The sequence below is a fragment of the Schistocerca cancellata genome, chromosome 2 (genome assembly GCF_023864275.1).
Source record: "Schistocerca cancellata isolate TAMUIC-IGC-003103 chromosome 2, iqSchCanc2.1, whole genome shotgun sequence".
NCBI classification, from domain to species: domain Eukaryota; kingdom Metazoa; phylum Arthropoda; class Insecta; order Orthoptera; family Acrididae; genus Schistocerca; species Schistocerca cancellata.
In genome coordinates this window covers 786,888,740-786,905,454 of record NC_064627.1, presented here as the reverse complement: position 1 = coordinate 786,905,454, position 16,715 = coordinate 786,888,740, and the positions used below count along the sequence as shown (strand labels likewise).

General features: G+C 41.6%; 1 protein-coding gene across 1 annotated transcript in view; it reads left to right on the top strand.

Annotated features, from left to right (window-relative positions):
* The window catches only part of LOC126158715 (ATP-binding cassette sub-family C member 4-like), a 116,272-nt gene that overhangs the window by 41,822 nt on the left and 57,735 nt on the right, over positions 1-16,715 (top strand). The window contains exons 9-11 of the mRNA XM_049916463.1: positions 491-674; positions 752-895; positions 976-1,071. Coding sequence (XP_049772420.1) covers positions 491-674; positions 752-895; positions 976-1,071 — 424 coding nt within the window. The remainder of the gene's footprint in view (positions 1-490; positions 675-751; positions 896-975; positions 1,072-16,715) is intronic.

Here is a 16,715-nt window from a genome sequence, read left to right as displayed (position 1 = left end):
CGGGCACGTCCTATTTTCAAGAGCATCTGTAACAGATGTGGTACATCGTCCTCGTCTCGACATACAAAAATCGTGTGTCATGCGTAATTGTGCACAGCACCATCATCAAAGAGTAGCATCTCGTGATGCATAGCTACAAGACACACCAGCACACAGCTATTTATGGTACCGACATATGCCACGGATTTTTAACGCGTGTCTAGTGTTCAAGATTAATATTTACACCTCTCGCTGTTATTCAAGTACTCGTGGTTATTATTAACATGAGCAGAACACTTACACGCAGAAACATAGTGTGGTACAATCTGAAGCTACTCACTTGTCTGTATCCAATATTATTAAGAGATGAAAGGAGGTCCTCAACATAGTGTGATAGAAATATTGATACAAATTCAGACTAAAATGATCCTCCTTTTGTCAGTTGTAGTATTTAATGGTATAATATCGTAAGTATGGTAGTAAGACAATTAGTTACTGTTCCATTTCACAGGGCTGTTTATCGGGAGGCAGACATTTACCTACTGGATGACCCCTTGTCTGCTGTTGACACACATGTCGGCAAACATCTCTTTGACGAATGTATTAACTCTTATTTAAGTGAAAAGACGAGAATTTTGGTCACTCACCAGTTGCAGTACCTCCAGGGAGCGGACAATATTGTGATACTGAATAAGGTGCGTTGATCTCCTTTCACACATGAACGTCAGCTGCTTGTTGCATTGGTTACATTAAAAGAAAATTTGCTGCACAGGGAATCATCGAACATCAAGGAAATTTTGGAGAGATTCTCCAGAGTGGCGTCAGCTTTTCCAAATTGATGTCAAGCACGGAAGAGGAAGTCGAAACGGAGGAGTTGAGTAATAATCTACGAAGAAGCACCAGAAAGTCTATGCAGGTAACTCTATTATTTCGAAAAATTTGGTGCTATTTTCTCGGATTATAGACATTCTCAACAAATATTACTCTCTTTTACAGGACGAACAAGGCAAATTAAGACGTTCAAAACGTATCGGATCTCAAAGAGCCAACGTAAATATGCTCGACAGGCAGATATCCACGTTGTCGGAAGTGGTAAGTACTGCCCTTAAAGGTACAGGATACTGTTTCAGCACTTACCTCCGCTGATTTTTAGTTCTGAGATGTCAAGTGTGAGATCGTTGAAAATTATTAAGATTTTGCTGTTATTTTTTTGTTGGCATAATATATTAGAGTGAGAGTTCGTTTTACTGCCAAATATGTAACTATAAAATAGTTTGTTTTAGTCTGTGGTGGTCCGAGAATCGTTACGAACAGGACTGCTGTCTGAAGAATATAATCAAAATTTTGCTATGGTAGTGTTTCACCTAATTTTTAGCTGAAACTTAAGGTGGAACTGGTAGCCGGAAAGTGAGTGAAAACATTCAGACACAGTTGTAAAAGCAATTAAATCAAACAAGTAAGCGTAATGTACTCTCAATGCAGATTGCGGTAGGTTCTGTTATTTAGAAGATCACTGGAAGTTATATGAAGAAAGTTATGTGGAAGAAGTTTCAAACATCTAAGCTGAAATCTGCTTCTAATTTATTCTCTGAATTTGTAGGCTACAGACGCACCAAAGGACTCATTGAAGCCATTTGATCAGAGAGTAGACTATTAACACATAGCCTATTAGTATGAAAAGTCAAATGCACACTCAATCAAAGAAACAAGTGCATATAAAGGAAAGTTCTTAGACAGAGAGTAATTTTGATTATCAACCCACTGACTCGATTGGTAAGGTATATATTTGTTCTAGTAATGAAAACTACGTAGCCAACTATATCATTCTATAGATCACGGGCTGTATTGATTTTGGTTCTTTGCGGGGACTTATTAGAATACGAGGGCGTGCTAAAAAGTATTTCCTCCGAATTGTTTATGTGAGAACGCTGAAAGGTTTTTAAGTAAAACAAACTTTATTAACGTTCTACAACTTTATTCTTCATGTCTACATATTTATTTCTCAACATAATCACGCTGGTGACGGACACATTTATCCCAAAGAGAGACCAGTTTGTTGATACCGTCACTGTGGAATGCCTGACTTTTTTGACGTAGCCATAAATTCACGTTTGCTTTCACCATTTCATCGCTATCAAAGTGAAGTTCTAGTAGGTGCTGTTTATGTTTTGGAAACGAATAAAATCGGTTAGGGCCAAGTACGGACTGTATGGAGGATCATCAATGAGAGTGAACACAGCGCGTCGGATTCTTGCAGATGTTGCAGCACACCTATGTGGTCTGACATTGTTATGGACAAACTCTTCGAATTCAAAACTCTATTACAGTGCACTGTTCCTCACACACCAACAAAGCTACGTTAAACAACGTTGTGTTATTACGTTACACGACGTCATGTTACATGCCTTAATTAGCAGCTCTCTAGTGTCAAAGGACTACAGAAGTGTAGACATGAAGTTTAAAGATGTAGAATGTTAATAACGTGTGTTTCATTTAAACAACTTTAAGACTTTCCAATTAAAAGTACGGAGGCACTATTCAGCACGCCCCTGTAAGAATGACAGAATTATCTTCTCATTATAAATTAGACACTTACTTTTAATTAACTACTAAAGCTCGCCAGTCATTGTACTGATGAGTATATAAACAAAATTGTATTAAAACTGAATTCACTTGAGAGCGTAAGGCAGGAAATCAATACCCTTCCCAGAATACGACGTAATAATTACATCTTTGATTCTGTATATAACCAACAACCAACGCCTTCGCGATAAGTATTTAGACAAGTTTACTGTTTAACGTAAACTACTATACAAGCCAAAATTCTGTGTTTTTATAGTTGCCATTTTACTTATTCCAGTTTCTGCAAAATTCGAGTAACTATCTTTCTTTCGTAACTCTTTCAATACGCGAGCAAATATATCTTCGGTCTATAAAGTCAGCGATATACTATTTGCCATTCCTTTAATGTTTTGTTGATTTTATTTTTTATAAAGTTAACATTGTGATTCTTACTATATTCTTTACTTGGTTTGACCCAGTACGTGTTACATTCTTATTATTTTTACTATAAAGCGATCTTACGCTATTTTATTTATCTCTTTATGTTTGTGTATCTTTTATTATTCTTACATGAAGCCACTACTCGACAGTTGATGTCTAACTTATCTCTATTCTACTTTTTGTTTTGAAATAAATCTCAGTAGAGTTTACTAACATACTTTTCCCATTAACTGGTTCTTCATTAGTTGAAAACTAAAATTGTATTATTTTATTATTGTTTTCGTTGCTGTTGCTTTATTGTGTAAATTTTAATTTTTATCTTTTTAGTACTGATAACAGATCGTGAAATTATGTCATTGGGGCAAAATAATTAAGTCGGGTGCTTTGGATTTTCACATAAAGACCATCTTTATTTCTTTTAGTACCAGTAAAATCTTTCGCCACTGTGGACGAGTGTCCGTGTACCCTAGAAGAAGAAGAAGAAGAAGAAAAAAAAAAACTGACCAAGGTCTAGACAACAAAAAAAAGTCGCCGCTACCACCACTTTAGCCCTATATCTAACATAGGCAACCAAAACCTCTTCCTCATCAAGCTTTGGCGTCTATTTTGCCATCATACTGACTGTTATAGCGCTTTGGGTACTCGCCACATATTTTCTTCTTAGTAGCTAATAACACTCTGCGTGGCATGTCTTAATGGTTCCTTTCCTGATACACATAAAATAATAATTCGGCTAAAGATCTTGTCACACTTAAGTGCTAGTTATGCTGTTCTGTGAATTTGTAGTGCTGTAACAGAAGTGAATAGTGCAGGCTTTTAACAAAGGACACTGATGAGTCATATCTTTACGCAGTCAGTGCAGTTTGGACACAACTAATCCCTACATTCCTATCAAAACCGCTCTTCACCATGAGAGGTTCTGGGCAGACTACTATTCAAGTATATCGGAACACTATATAGGACTTCACACAGATTAATAATCCCGACAAAAACTCCACACACACAACAATTGATTCGTTAACATACAACAATCTCTGTAACGAAATCCCATTGAATTCAACTGTTTATTTTCACCCTGCAATTACTAATATACTGTAGAAGATACCACCGATTCCCATTCGAACCCAAACAACGAAACTCACAATTCTAAAAACTGGCTAATCCCTGCAAAATTAGCACAAAACATCTCTACTGACACGATTTTAACAGGAAGTACAGCAATATTGCTGATTTGCCCCTTTGAACTTCAACAACCATGGTCAGGTAATTTATCTCCAGCATCATCCAAGCCGTTCTCCGATGAAAAGTGCACTGACTATTAAAACCGTGTAAACCCACTGACGAACCATTAAGAATGAATAAACGAATAGCATTAGTAGAACTTTTAACAATTAATAAATGGTAGCCGTAGGCCGTCGCGACTTCGAACAGCGCCAAGCAGCAGCGTTAAATGCGATCTTTGCCATTGAGGTTGTTGCTTAGCTAAAACTCCCGCCACTGCAGAGTAGCTGGAACTCCCGCCTGTGTAGAATTAACAGCGTTCTTTTTTCCCGTCGTCCTCTCTACAACATTACATATACAATAATTTATAAACATAACAAAATAGTTTATAATAAAAACATTTTTTAACTATACACCGGTCTGCAAATTACTCCGCAAGGAGTTGAGACGATAATTTTGCCCGTAACGACCACCAGAAAATTTTGGCACGTTACAAAATATAGCATAACGAGTCACAGATTTACCTCATGAATAAATATTTAGCCGTAACTGGAATTAGACAGAAGCTAACCTTGAGACGATAAACAAATTTCATTTAAAAACTAGAAATTACTTCACGAATAGCAAACTTTTTATTCTAAAATGATACAGATAGTTGAAAATGAAATAATCTTTCTTAGCTAGAAAACAATTCATTGTTTATTGTGGCATAAGGAGACAGACAACAGCAATCTCGTCTTCAAATGAAATCTTATGTTGCACATGTAGCAATCACACCAAACCATCCACGGAGAAACAGTTTTTATATAAATACCTTTTTTTAAATGAGGTTTTGGGGGCCATATCCTTTTAAGGATAAGAAACAAGATTCTCTCAGTTATTATAATTTCGCTTCTTTATTATTTCATAATGACTCTTGAGACTAGTGATCTTATTCTAAAACACACTTTGTGATACACACTTTGAATATGACATAAAAATCAACAGCACGGTAGCTTGGGAAAATCATTTTATACTCACCCGTATATGGCTGAAAAGCCATCATCAACCTGAAGTTTGGTTTGATACCACTGTAGTTTCCTAGGCACGGTCCTACCAGGTCCTTATCTTCGTCGGCTATGGGCACATAAATGTCCATTAAAACACATAATGGATTCTGCACATGTCGATTTTCGGGAATGACGATGAACAGTAGTCCCATTCTTTCTCGCTAGTCAACATCTTTTATAAAAGAAGTGAAGTGATTCTGTTCTCAATTAGAACAAAAATGACTCATCCATTTAAGAAGCACTATATAACGTTGTGTGAGAGATATGTTTCACCAGTAGACTGTCAATCTATTTTCCACCGTCGGCCAAATTCAGCACGAGTGGTGGTTCGGAGTGGCCTACTAAAATGTTTTATATCAATATAATACAGGACAACGAAATTTTACATTACTACTGTATAAGGAAGAACAACATTAAGAAAGAACAGCCATTTAAGTAGTTATAACACATGAACGTCTCACCATTGGCAAAAGATTCCGGAGGGGTTCCCCATTCGGATCTCTGGCAGGTGACTGCCAAAGGGGTGGGGAGGAGGTTACGATAAGAAAAATACTGAATAACCAAAGAAAGGATAACGTTCTACGTGTCGGGGCATGGAATATCAGAAGCTTGAACGGGGTGGGGAAACTAGAAATCGGAGAAAGGAATTGAAAAGGCTGAATATAAATATAGTGTGGGTTAGTGAAGTGAAATGGCGAGAAGACAAGGATATCTGGTAAGATGAGTATAGGGTAGTATAAACAGAAGCAAAAGATGCTGTCACGGGAGTAGGATTCGTTATGAATAGGAAGGTATGGCAGAGAGTATGTTACTGTGAAAGTTCAATGATAGGGTTGTTCTTATCAGAATCCAAAGCAAACCAACACCGACAACTATAGTTCAGGTATACATGACAACGTCGCAAGCTGAAGATGGAAAGATAGAGAAAGTGTGTAAGGATATTGAAAGGGTAATACAGTATGTAAAGGAAGATGAAAATCTAATAGTCATGGGGGACTGGAATGCAGTTGTAGGGAAAGGAGTAGAAGAAAAGGTTACAGGAGAATATGGGCTTGCGACAAGGAATGAGAGAGGCTGTAGATTAATTGAGTTCTATAATAAACTCAGCTAGTAATAGCTAATACTCTGTTCAAGAATCACAGGAGGAGGAGATATACTTGGAAAACGCCGGGAGTAGATGAAGATTTCAGTTAGATTACATCATGGCCCGATAGAGATTCCAAAATCTGATATTGAATTGTAAGGTGTACTGAGGGGCAGGTATAAACACAGATCACAGTGTACTAATGATGATGAGTGGGCTGAACTTTAAGAGGTTGGTCAGGAAGAATCATTGTGCAATGAAGTGGGATAGGGAGGTACTAAGGAATGAAGAGATACGCTTGAAGTTCTCTAAAGCTATAAATACGGCAATAAGGAATATCTCATTAGGCGGAAGAGGAATGAACATCTCTAAAAAGGGCAATCATGGAAGTTGGAAAAAGAAAAACATAGGTACAAAGAAGGTAACTGCGAAGAAGCCATGGGTAACAGAAGAAATCTTCCAGTTGATCGATGAAAGAAGGAAGTACAAAACTGTTCAGTGAAATTCGGGAATACAGAAATAGAAGTCGCTGAGAACGAAATAAAAAGGAAGTGCCGGAGCTAAGACGAAATGGCGGCATGAAAAATGGAATTGAACCTAAGAAGCCATGATTGTCGGAAGGAATGATTCAGCATGTAGAAAAGTCAGAACAACTTTCAGTGAAATTAAAAGCAAGGATAGTAACAGTCCAAGGGGAGTTCCACTGTTAATTCAGAGCAGAGAGCAGTTAGGTGGAGAGAGTACATTGGAGGGTTCTCTTGAGGGTAAAATTTATCTGATGTGATGGAAGAAGAGACAGAAGTAGATTTAGAAAAGACAGGGGATTCAGAATTAGAATCAGAATTTAAAAGAGCTTTGGAAGACTTAAGATCGAATAAGGCAGAAAGGATAGATAACTTTCCACCAGAATCTTTCAAATCACTGGGGGAAGAGGCAACAAAATGGCTATTCACGTTGGTGTGTAGAATGCATGAGTCTGGCGATATACCATCTGACTTCTGGAAAAATAACATCCACACAATTCCGGAGACTGCAAGAGCTGACAAGTGCAAGTATTACTGCACAATCAGCTTAACAGCTCACGCATGCAAGTTGCTGGTATGAATAATATACAGAAGAATGGAAAATAAAATTTAGGATCTGTTAGATGTCGAGCAGTTTGGCGTTAGCAAAGGTAAAGGCGGTTGATAATGGAATGAAGACTAAAGAAAAAATCAAGACACGTTAACAGAATCTGTCGACAACGTAAAATCATGCAAGGTATTCGAAATTCTAAGGAAAATGGGGGTATGCTGTAGGGAGTGACGTGTAGTATACAACATGTACAAGAGTCAAGAGCGATTCTCGGATCAAAAAGGGTGTAAGACAGGGACGTAGTCTTTCACCTCTGCTGTTCACTGTATACATCGAAGAAGAAATGATGGAAATAAAAGAAGTGGATTTAAAAATAAAGGTGAAAGGATATCATTGATATCATTCACTGTTGACATTTTTGTCCTGAGAGAAAGAAAAGAAGAGTTACATGAGCTGCTGAATGGAATCAATAACCTGACGTCTACAGAATTTGGACTGAGAGTAAATCGAAGAGAGACGAAAGTAATGAGAAGTAGCAGAAATAAGAACAGCGAGAAACTTAAAGTCAGGTTTGATGAGCAAGGAAGACAACGAAAGCAGACTAACACTAGCGAAAAGGACATTCCTGGCCAAGAGAAGTCCACTAATATCAAAAATAGGACATAATGATTATTTTGAGGAAAAAGTTTCTGAGTATGTAAGTTTGGAGCACATCACTGTATGATAGTGAAACTTGGACTGTGGGAAAACCGGAACACAATAGAATGGAAGTATTTGAGATGTTTTACTACAGACAAATATTGAAAATTAGGTGGACTGATAAAGAGTGAGGAGATTCTGAGCAGAATCGAAGAGGAAAGGAATATGTGGAAAACATTGACAACAAGAAAGAACACGATGGCAGGATAACTATTAAGACATCAGGGAATGACTTCCACGGTACTAGAAGGAGCTGCAGAGGGCAAAAACTGTAGAGGAAGACAGAGATTGGAATACATCGAGCAAATAATTGAGGATATAGGGTGGAACTGCTTAGCATATGTCAAGGAATTTTTATGGTCCCACATGGTGCGCAGCGATCGAATGCACGTCGGTGAGCTAATATTGGTGTAAAAAGAAACCAGTTCCCATCTGTTACAATAGGAGAATAGCGTAAGTGGTACTCATGCGATAGATATTAGTCAAGGTTTGTTTATACAGGGTGACAATTATTGAACTACATGAAAAAAAACGTAAATTAGTTGCAAACTGCGGAGTGCACACACATCATTCAACATAGTCATTACAGATATTCGGGTTTAGTTATGACATGTTCGATATGCCTGCCATCATTGGCGATGACGTGGCGCAGGCGAATAGCGAAATTCTGCTGCATGACCCGCTGAAGCGTCGGAACCTCCTGAATGGCTGTTTTCAGCTCAGCAATGGTTTTGGGGTTATTGCTGTATACTTTGTCTTTAATATAGCTTCACAGAAAGCAGTCGCATGTGTTCAGATCCGGGGAATACGGTGGCCAATGGAGGCCCATACTAGTGGCCTCTGGGTACCCCAGAGATAGAAAGCAGTTTCCAAAGTGCTCCTCCAGGACATCAAACACTCTCCTGCTTCGATGACGTCGACCTCTGTCTTGCATGAACCACATCTTCTTGAAATCAGGGTAATTTTGGATAATGGGGATGAAATTATCTTCCATAACGTTCACGTACCGTTCGATAGTTACCGGACCATCATGGAATATCGCACCGATTATCCCGTGACTGGACATTGTACGCCACACAGTCACCCGTTGAGGGTGAAGAGACTTCTCGATCGCGAAATGCGGATTCTCAGTTCCCAAAATGCACCAATTTTGCTTATTGACGAACTCATCCAAATGAAAGTGGGGTTCGTCGGTAAACCAAACCATGCATGCGAATACTAATTCCCATCATGCATCGCGGCCAACGGCGCAGTTTGAACGTCCTAACGCAAACCGTTCAGAAGTTATGAGGATTTTTTTCGTATAGTTCTATAATTGTCACCCTGTAAGAGACGAGCAGAAGGTGACCCAACAAAGAAAGAAAAGTAGGCGGTTCAATTTGCATTGTTCTGAATCATGACGGTCGGTAAAGCGTGATGGCCCGGAGGCTCGGCGTGAGAATTTCAGAAACTGTACGATTTTTCGGGTGTTCGAGGAGTGCTGTGGTGAGTGTCTTCAACACGTGGCGAAACCAAGGTAAAACCTCGTCTAGACACTGCCCAGCCAGAAGATTATGATCACCGACCTACGATCGATATAAAACCGTGAAGGAGGTAGCAGCGTCACTTTGCGAGGAATGACTGCCAGTCAGAGACAGGCACTGTGGATGTAATATCAGTGAGCATGCTGTCCGTGTATAGACCGGGGCAGGCCCACGACCTGTCTTCTGAGTTTGACCGAGGGCAGACTGTGATGGCCCGGAGGCCCGGCATGAGCATTTCGAAAAGTGTAGGATTTCTCGGGTGTTCGAGGGGTGCTGTGTCTTCAACACGTGACGAAACCAAGGTGAAAACTGGTCCAGATGTACTGGGATTGGGCGGCCATCCTCGATTACAGATGTCGGACGTCGTGAGCTGTGCAGACTGATAAAACAGGACAGGCGGAAAACAGTGGCGGAACTAAGCTCAGACTTGTCCGCCCGGATAGCCGTGCGGTTTTGCGCTGCTTCCGAAGCGGGAAGGCGTACCAGTCCCCCGCACGAAGTCGCCCGGCGGATTAGAGTCGAGGTCAGGTGTGCCGGCCAGTCTGTGGATGGTCTTTAAGGAGGTTTTCCATCTGCCTCGACGAATGCGGGCTGGTTCCCCTTGCTCCACCTCAGTTACGCTATGTCGGCGATTGCTGCACACACACACACTGCCTGCACATACGCATACACTCGTCTGGTGTGATACGTTCCCGGCTGGAAAGGGGGGGGGGCGGGTCCATTGGGGGCCGAACCGCACAATAACCCTACGTTCAGCGTGGGACGGGGGGGTGGGGGGGGGAAGGTGGACTGCTGTGGCCTGTTGTGGGGGTTGTGAACCACTGAGGACTACGGCGGAACGAAGCCTCGTTTCTACGTCCCCGATTCAATACACAATACACACAAGATCAGACTTTAATGCTTGGGAGAGTACACGTGTGTCTCAACACACAGAACAGTGAACACTCCTAACGATGGGTCTCAACAGCCGATGACCCATGCATGTGCCAATGTTAACACCACGACGTCAGTAACTGAAATGGGCACTGGACGTTGGCGCAGTGGCAGAGCGTTGCATGGTCTGACTAGTCTCGATACCTTCTTCTTCATGACGTTAGGAGGGCGCGAATCCATCGTCTTACAGGGACCAGCTCTTTCACACATGTGCTGCAGGACGGAGACAAACTGGCGGCGGCTCCGTTATTCTCTAGGGAACCTTCACGTTAGCATCCACAGATTCAGTGGAGCTGCTGCAAGTCAGTATGGCGGCCAAGGTGTTTCGTACACTGGTTGCAGACCACGTACACCCTTTCCTGACGATCATGTTTCCCGACGGCAGTGGTATTTTTCAAAAAGATGGTGCGCCGTGTCGCAAAGCCAGCAGTGTGATGGAGTGGTTCGAGGAACACAGTCACGAGATCCAGTTGATGTGTTGGCCGCCAACTCACCAGATCTGAACCCGATGGAACACTTCTGGGATGTGACTGAATGTGGCGTCAGAGTTCATCGCATTTCACCCCGGAATTTAGGAAGTAGGTTACTAGTGTGTGCAGATGTGTTCCACCTCTCTCCAGCTACCTTCCAAGGCTTCATTACTTCCAAGCCCGCTGTTGACCGTGCTCGAGGTGGACATACCGGCTATTTGGTAGGTGGTCATCATGTTCTGGTTGACCATTGTTTGTTATGTAGGCAGTGGGCATTAAATTAAAGTTTTTACAGTGGTGCCCTAAGAACCGCCTCAAAAATGAAATCTACCACCATTTACGAATGGTAATAAAAAAGAAAGCAGACTGGTCCCACTTCTCTTAAGGAACAATATATTGGTGAACGCTTTTCTGTCTTTGTCTTGAGTTGCATACGTGCGCTGACAAAAGTTTCATCAGAGTCGAGCAACTCAGAAGTTGCTGTTTACTACACAGGTTCAAAAATGGCTCTGAGCACTATGCGACTTAACTTCTGAGGTCATCAGTCGCCTAGAACTTAGAACTAATTAAACCTAACTAACTTAAGGACATCACACACATCCATGCCCGAGGCAGAATTCGAACCTGCGACCGTAGTGGTCGCTCGGCTCCAGACTGTAGCGCCTAGAACCGCACGGCCACTCCGGCCGGCACTACACAGGTGTTTCTCCCGTCCGTCAGCAGACAAACACGGCTAGTATCATGCGTAGACTACTCACTTAAACGTGAAAATATTTGCAGAGGTGGAAGGAATGTGTATGTAAGTGTATCGATTGAAGCATGTCGTACTTGGCAAGTACAGATATCTGCAACAGAAGTGTCATTTCTTTTGCGTAGAAAACCGCACGTTATGTTTCTCTGGTGTAATTCAGAAACCCAGCTGGGGGAAACTGCTCGAACACTACCGGTCAGCTGACAGAGTATACTGAAACTTTTCGCATCTAGGGCAGCTGTTCAAAGTAAGGGAACAGTAGGACACTAATACTCCACGCTAAATAGTTCGCTGTAAAAGGGAGCAGTCCTCCTTTTTTCAGGCTTCGAGCATTCTAAAGTTACTATCTGGAAAGACAAATTGCGAACTGCAGAGAATGAAGTAGGAGTCAGCATTGGGACTTACGTTTTGTTTTCTGGTGTTATTTTTGGTACACCTGTGTCCTCAGAGAGAGAGAGATCGACAGTCTGCAAGCAATACGCGCTGCCAAGTACTTCACTTGCAGTCGATAATGGGTACCCGTCGGTAGTAACATTGGTCTGGTCTCTGACCTCATGCAGGAAATAAAATTGGATACCTTGCCAACATGAACTCACTTCGTATTGCGCTGTGCTCTAGTATCTACCTCACTTACGCTGTGTTTATGTGACCAAACTGCTTATTGGATTTCAGTTGGACAGCTCTCAATATTACGAACACACGTTTAAGGATGGACTGACGCGACCATGGACTGTTTGATTTCTTCTTCTCTTGGTATGTGTCTACCACTTTTACGACAACATAGTGCGGAATAGTTTGTGAACTATCGAGTGATAATTTTGTTCCACCCTTACTGTGTAATAAATAGTATTTGTTGTACTTCAGCAGGCGCTAAGCGACCTTAACGACGAGGCCTCGGACTTCTACATCTACATGGACACTCTGTAAATCACATTTAAGTGCCTGGCAGAGGGTTCATCGAACCACATTCACAATTCTCTATTATTCCAATCTTGTATAGGGCGCGGAAGGAGTGAACACCTATATCTTTCCCTTATTTTATCGTGGTGATCGTTCCTCCCCATGTAGATCGGTGTCAACATAATATTTTCGCATTCAGAGGAGAATGTTGGTGATTGGAATTTCGTGAGAAGATTACGTCGCAACGAAGAACGCCATTCTTTTAATGATTGCCAGTCCAAATCCTGTATCATTTCTGTGACACTCTCTCCAATATTTAGCGATAATACAAAACGAGCTGCCATTCTTTGAACTTAGTGCGTGTGTTGCAACAACAGACTGAATTCAGTGATCATGGATCCCGAATTCATTAAAATTTTGCAGCAACAGCTGCAACTTCAAATGCAACTGTAGGCATAACAGGAACAAACACAAAAGCAACAGCTGCTACTTCCGATGCAACAGAAACACAGCAAGAAGAACAACGAATGCATGTTCTGTAACAACAACAAAAGCAGCAAGCACAAATTATGAAAGAGTAGTAGCGTATAATACAGCGGCTCATCAGACCAGAACAGCATCCATTATCACCATCCACGCTATTCAATCCAGAAGGGGATTCATGCTACACACGTTTGCAATTCGACTTCCAGGCGAGTAGCTTATACGATGTTACTAAATAGTATGTTTTTATTCTATATACAACCGACCCCCGAGGTAATGTCTCTTCCATAAAAGTTTCGTCATCTCATTAAAACTGAGAGTTTATAGTGGGCACAAATTCATAGTTTGGTAGACATTACAAGCAGAAAACTCTTGTCACAGCACGTAGGCTATAATTTTTTCTTTGTCGCAGGAAGTTGCACCAGTCAGTTATAAGCTGCATCGGCAGCTAACCTGAAAAGGCTGACTGGAAAAAGCGTTGACTTTTGCGTCCAAATTAAAGCTTATACCGAAGTGCTGGTGAGCGATATAAAAAGTGTGTATCCACCTGGTAATGATTTCTGTGGATAGTCACAGACATTCTCGAGGAAATACTGGCAGTAGCAAAGAAACCTTGAAAATATTAGATACAGCACAGCAAAGTTTTGATGAAAGTAACCTATCTGCAAAATCGCTTAAAGTATCGAACATAGAAACGCAGTATTTTTAGGAAAGTGACATTCTTCCATAAAACAACGTTCCAAATTATGACGTAATAAGTTTGATCGCAAGGCATCTCGTTCCTCTTCGTCATCAGACTTGTGATTCAAACCCTGACGTGCACTTAGGAACAAAGTCCATCCAACAAATCAGCAGCGGTACTTACTCGACTCACAATCTTCTCGTAGTTTCTCTATGCCACCTTCCCTACAACAACAATAGGGCACAGTAACCGGGGTGTCCAGACTGTTTTTCCAAACATACACTCACTCGATGTTTACATAAAGAAATGTGCTGTACGCACTTCTGCAAACAGGGGCAAGGTTATATGGGAGGAACTCTTCAAAGACCGTGGTCTACTGCATCAACAACGCCACCTCAGTGTAAACACGCTACCGTCGCAGTTGAGACCCTTCGCAGTACAAGCGCCAAAGTTAACTCTCCCACCGATGATAAACAACGAATTAATAAAATTACGTTTTGATAGTAGTAAGCCAATTTCTATCTTAAATTAGGAAATCTATACCCATACTAGTAAACTTTCTGTACGATGTGTTAGTCAGTGTCATTATAAGACAGTAACATCTTGCAAACTTATGTCTACCGTTCCAGAAACTACAAAGGAATAGAATAAAGTGCAATCAACGAAACTGTGAATCCTTTCAAGAGCAATATGAGTACTTGGGCCAAATATTAAGCCGAAAATTACTGAAAGTACCGCGCAGTCCGGAACCGCGCGACTGCTACGGTCGCAGGTTCGAATCCTGCCTCGGGCATGGATGTGTGTGATGTCCTTAGGTTAGTTAGGTTTAAGTAGTTCTAAGTTCTAGGGGACTGATGACCTCAGATGTTAAGTCCCATAGTGCTCAGAGCCATTTGAACCATTTGAACGAAAGTACTCGGAAATATATGGAAGTCATCAAAAAGTTCAAATGCCTACCAAGTTAAAGACCTTCAGTTATTTCTTGACAAGATCAGTCACTATGCCATATCCATACGAAATGCCACCTAGATCGTTAGACTTCTTAATTTACGTAAGAAAGGCGGAAAATATTAACGGTCACAGCAGCGTAAGAAGGCTTTTCAAAATGAATGCAATATCTGAAGTCCATTCCCTGTCTGGACACATCAAGACTTCATAACCTGGCCGCTGACGCCTCTCAATACTGTACTGGGGCCATCTTTTCTCGTAAAAGTGTTGATGGGCACGAAAAACCCATGTACATGCATCTCAGCGCAGTTAAACTACTCTCAAATCGGGAAAGAAACTCTTGTGATCATTTTCGTGTTCATAAATTCCGTACATTTCTTTCTGATACAAAATTTCACTCGTTACTGACCAAAAACCACAGATCTGTTTTGTTCAGTCCTACAACTCAACATGAAAATGCTGATGGCCTATCGAGACAACCCAGAGAGCCAGTTCGAAATTGGTGATACCCTACGGAACCACAAAACCACCTACAAAACTTTCCCCTCACAGTAGCTGTAATTGCAGAGGACATGGTTGAGAACCCCCTTCTAAAGCAAATTATGAGATACTCACCAAGGATCGCACTTAATTTTATCTAAAAAATGTCATGCATATGGTACAAGGAGTACTGATTCTGATAAGAGATGATGATCAACTTACCACCACAGTGTCAGAATGTCAAAAATCCAGCACGCTGACCACTAGGGCATGAAACAAATGAATGCACTCACAGGGTAGCATGCATACTGGGCCAGCATCATGCAGGATATAGTGAGTCCTCTCCTACACAACCGTTGCATCAACCCCAGTCATCACTCTCACAGTAGCTCCACGCCTGGCCAACGCAACAGTACTCATGGGAGTGTGTGCATGTGAATTTCACTGTCCGTTTCCTCATTGTCATCAATGCATGCTCCAAATCCCCATATGTCACTTGAATGTTGAGTACTATAACAAGGAAAACAAGAAGAACCTTGCAGAAAATATTCGTCACTGAAGGATTTCCATAAACCGTTTTCTATGTTTGTCCTCAGCTCTCGTCTATTTTGTTCAAAGACTTCTACTCTTGGAACACTGTTACATGCATGACAACAGCACTGTTATGCCCAGCCTCCAATGATTAATATGAGCACCTCGTCTACATCTTTATCTTGCAAATGCTAAAAATTATGTCAGTGGCATCCAAAGCTAATGACTCATACAGATCGACAGAAAGTCAGGGAGGTATTCAAATGGAACTGTTGCTCGGTCACCAACGCGAGACATCTGGGACCTCCTGTGGCCTGCAACACACGCAAGGCGCCCCGTCGTGCCACCCCCTCTCCTCCTTACTCTCTACGGTATGGCCTCACGTTTAGAGAATGTTCCAGGATGTCTACAAAGTGTCATCAGAGCTACTCAGGGGCTTCAGATGTTCACAAGGAAGATGAGGGCACTATAATGATATGACGTGCATATCCACCTTGAGCCAACTGCTACTGGCCCTGGAGCCAGTTCGGACAACTTCAGACACCAGACAGAGATAGGTCAAGAACTACAGATCCAGTGGCGACGAACATCGTCTCTTACGAAGTGGGGCAAGGGACCTGTTCTCATCTCTAGCATCAATGACTCCCAGTGGGAACCCAGAGATGGAATACCAGCACTGATGGGTTGCAGGATCATGAGACTGCTCACACAGCAAGCAGTGGACACAGCGTAACCACAGGTACCAGTCAACATCAAGATGAACATCGAGCCCCTATTTGGTCTGTTCACCTACATCTCCCCCCCCCCCTCCTGCCCCCCTCCTTGGTACGGCAGGTCTGATACCGACAGAGACTCTTTCGACCACGTTAAAGGGGGAAGGTTGTTATATCTTGGTTCAAAGACAT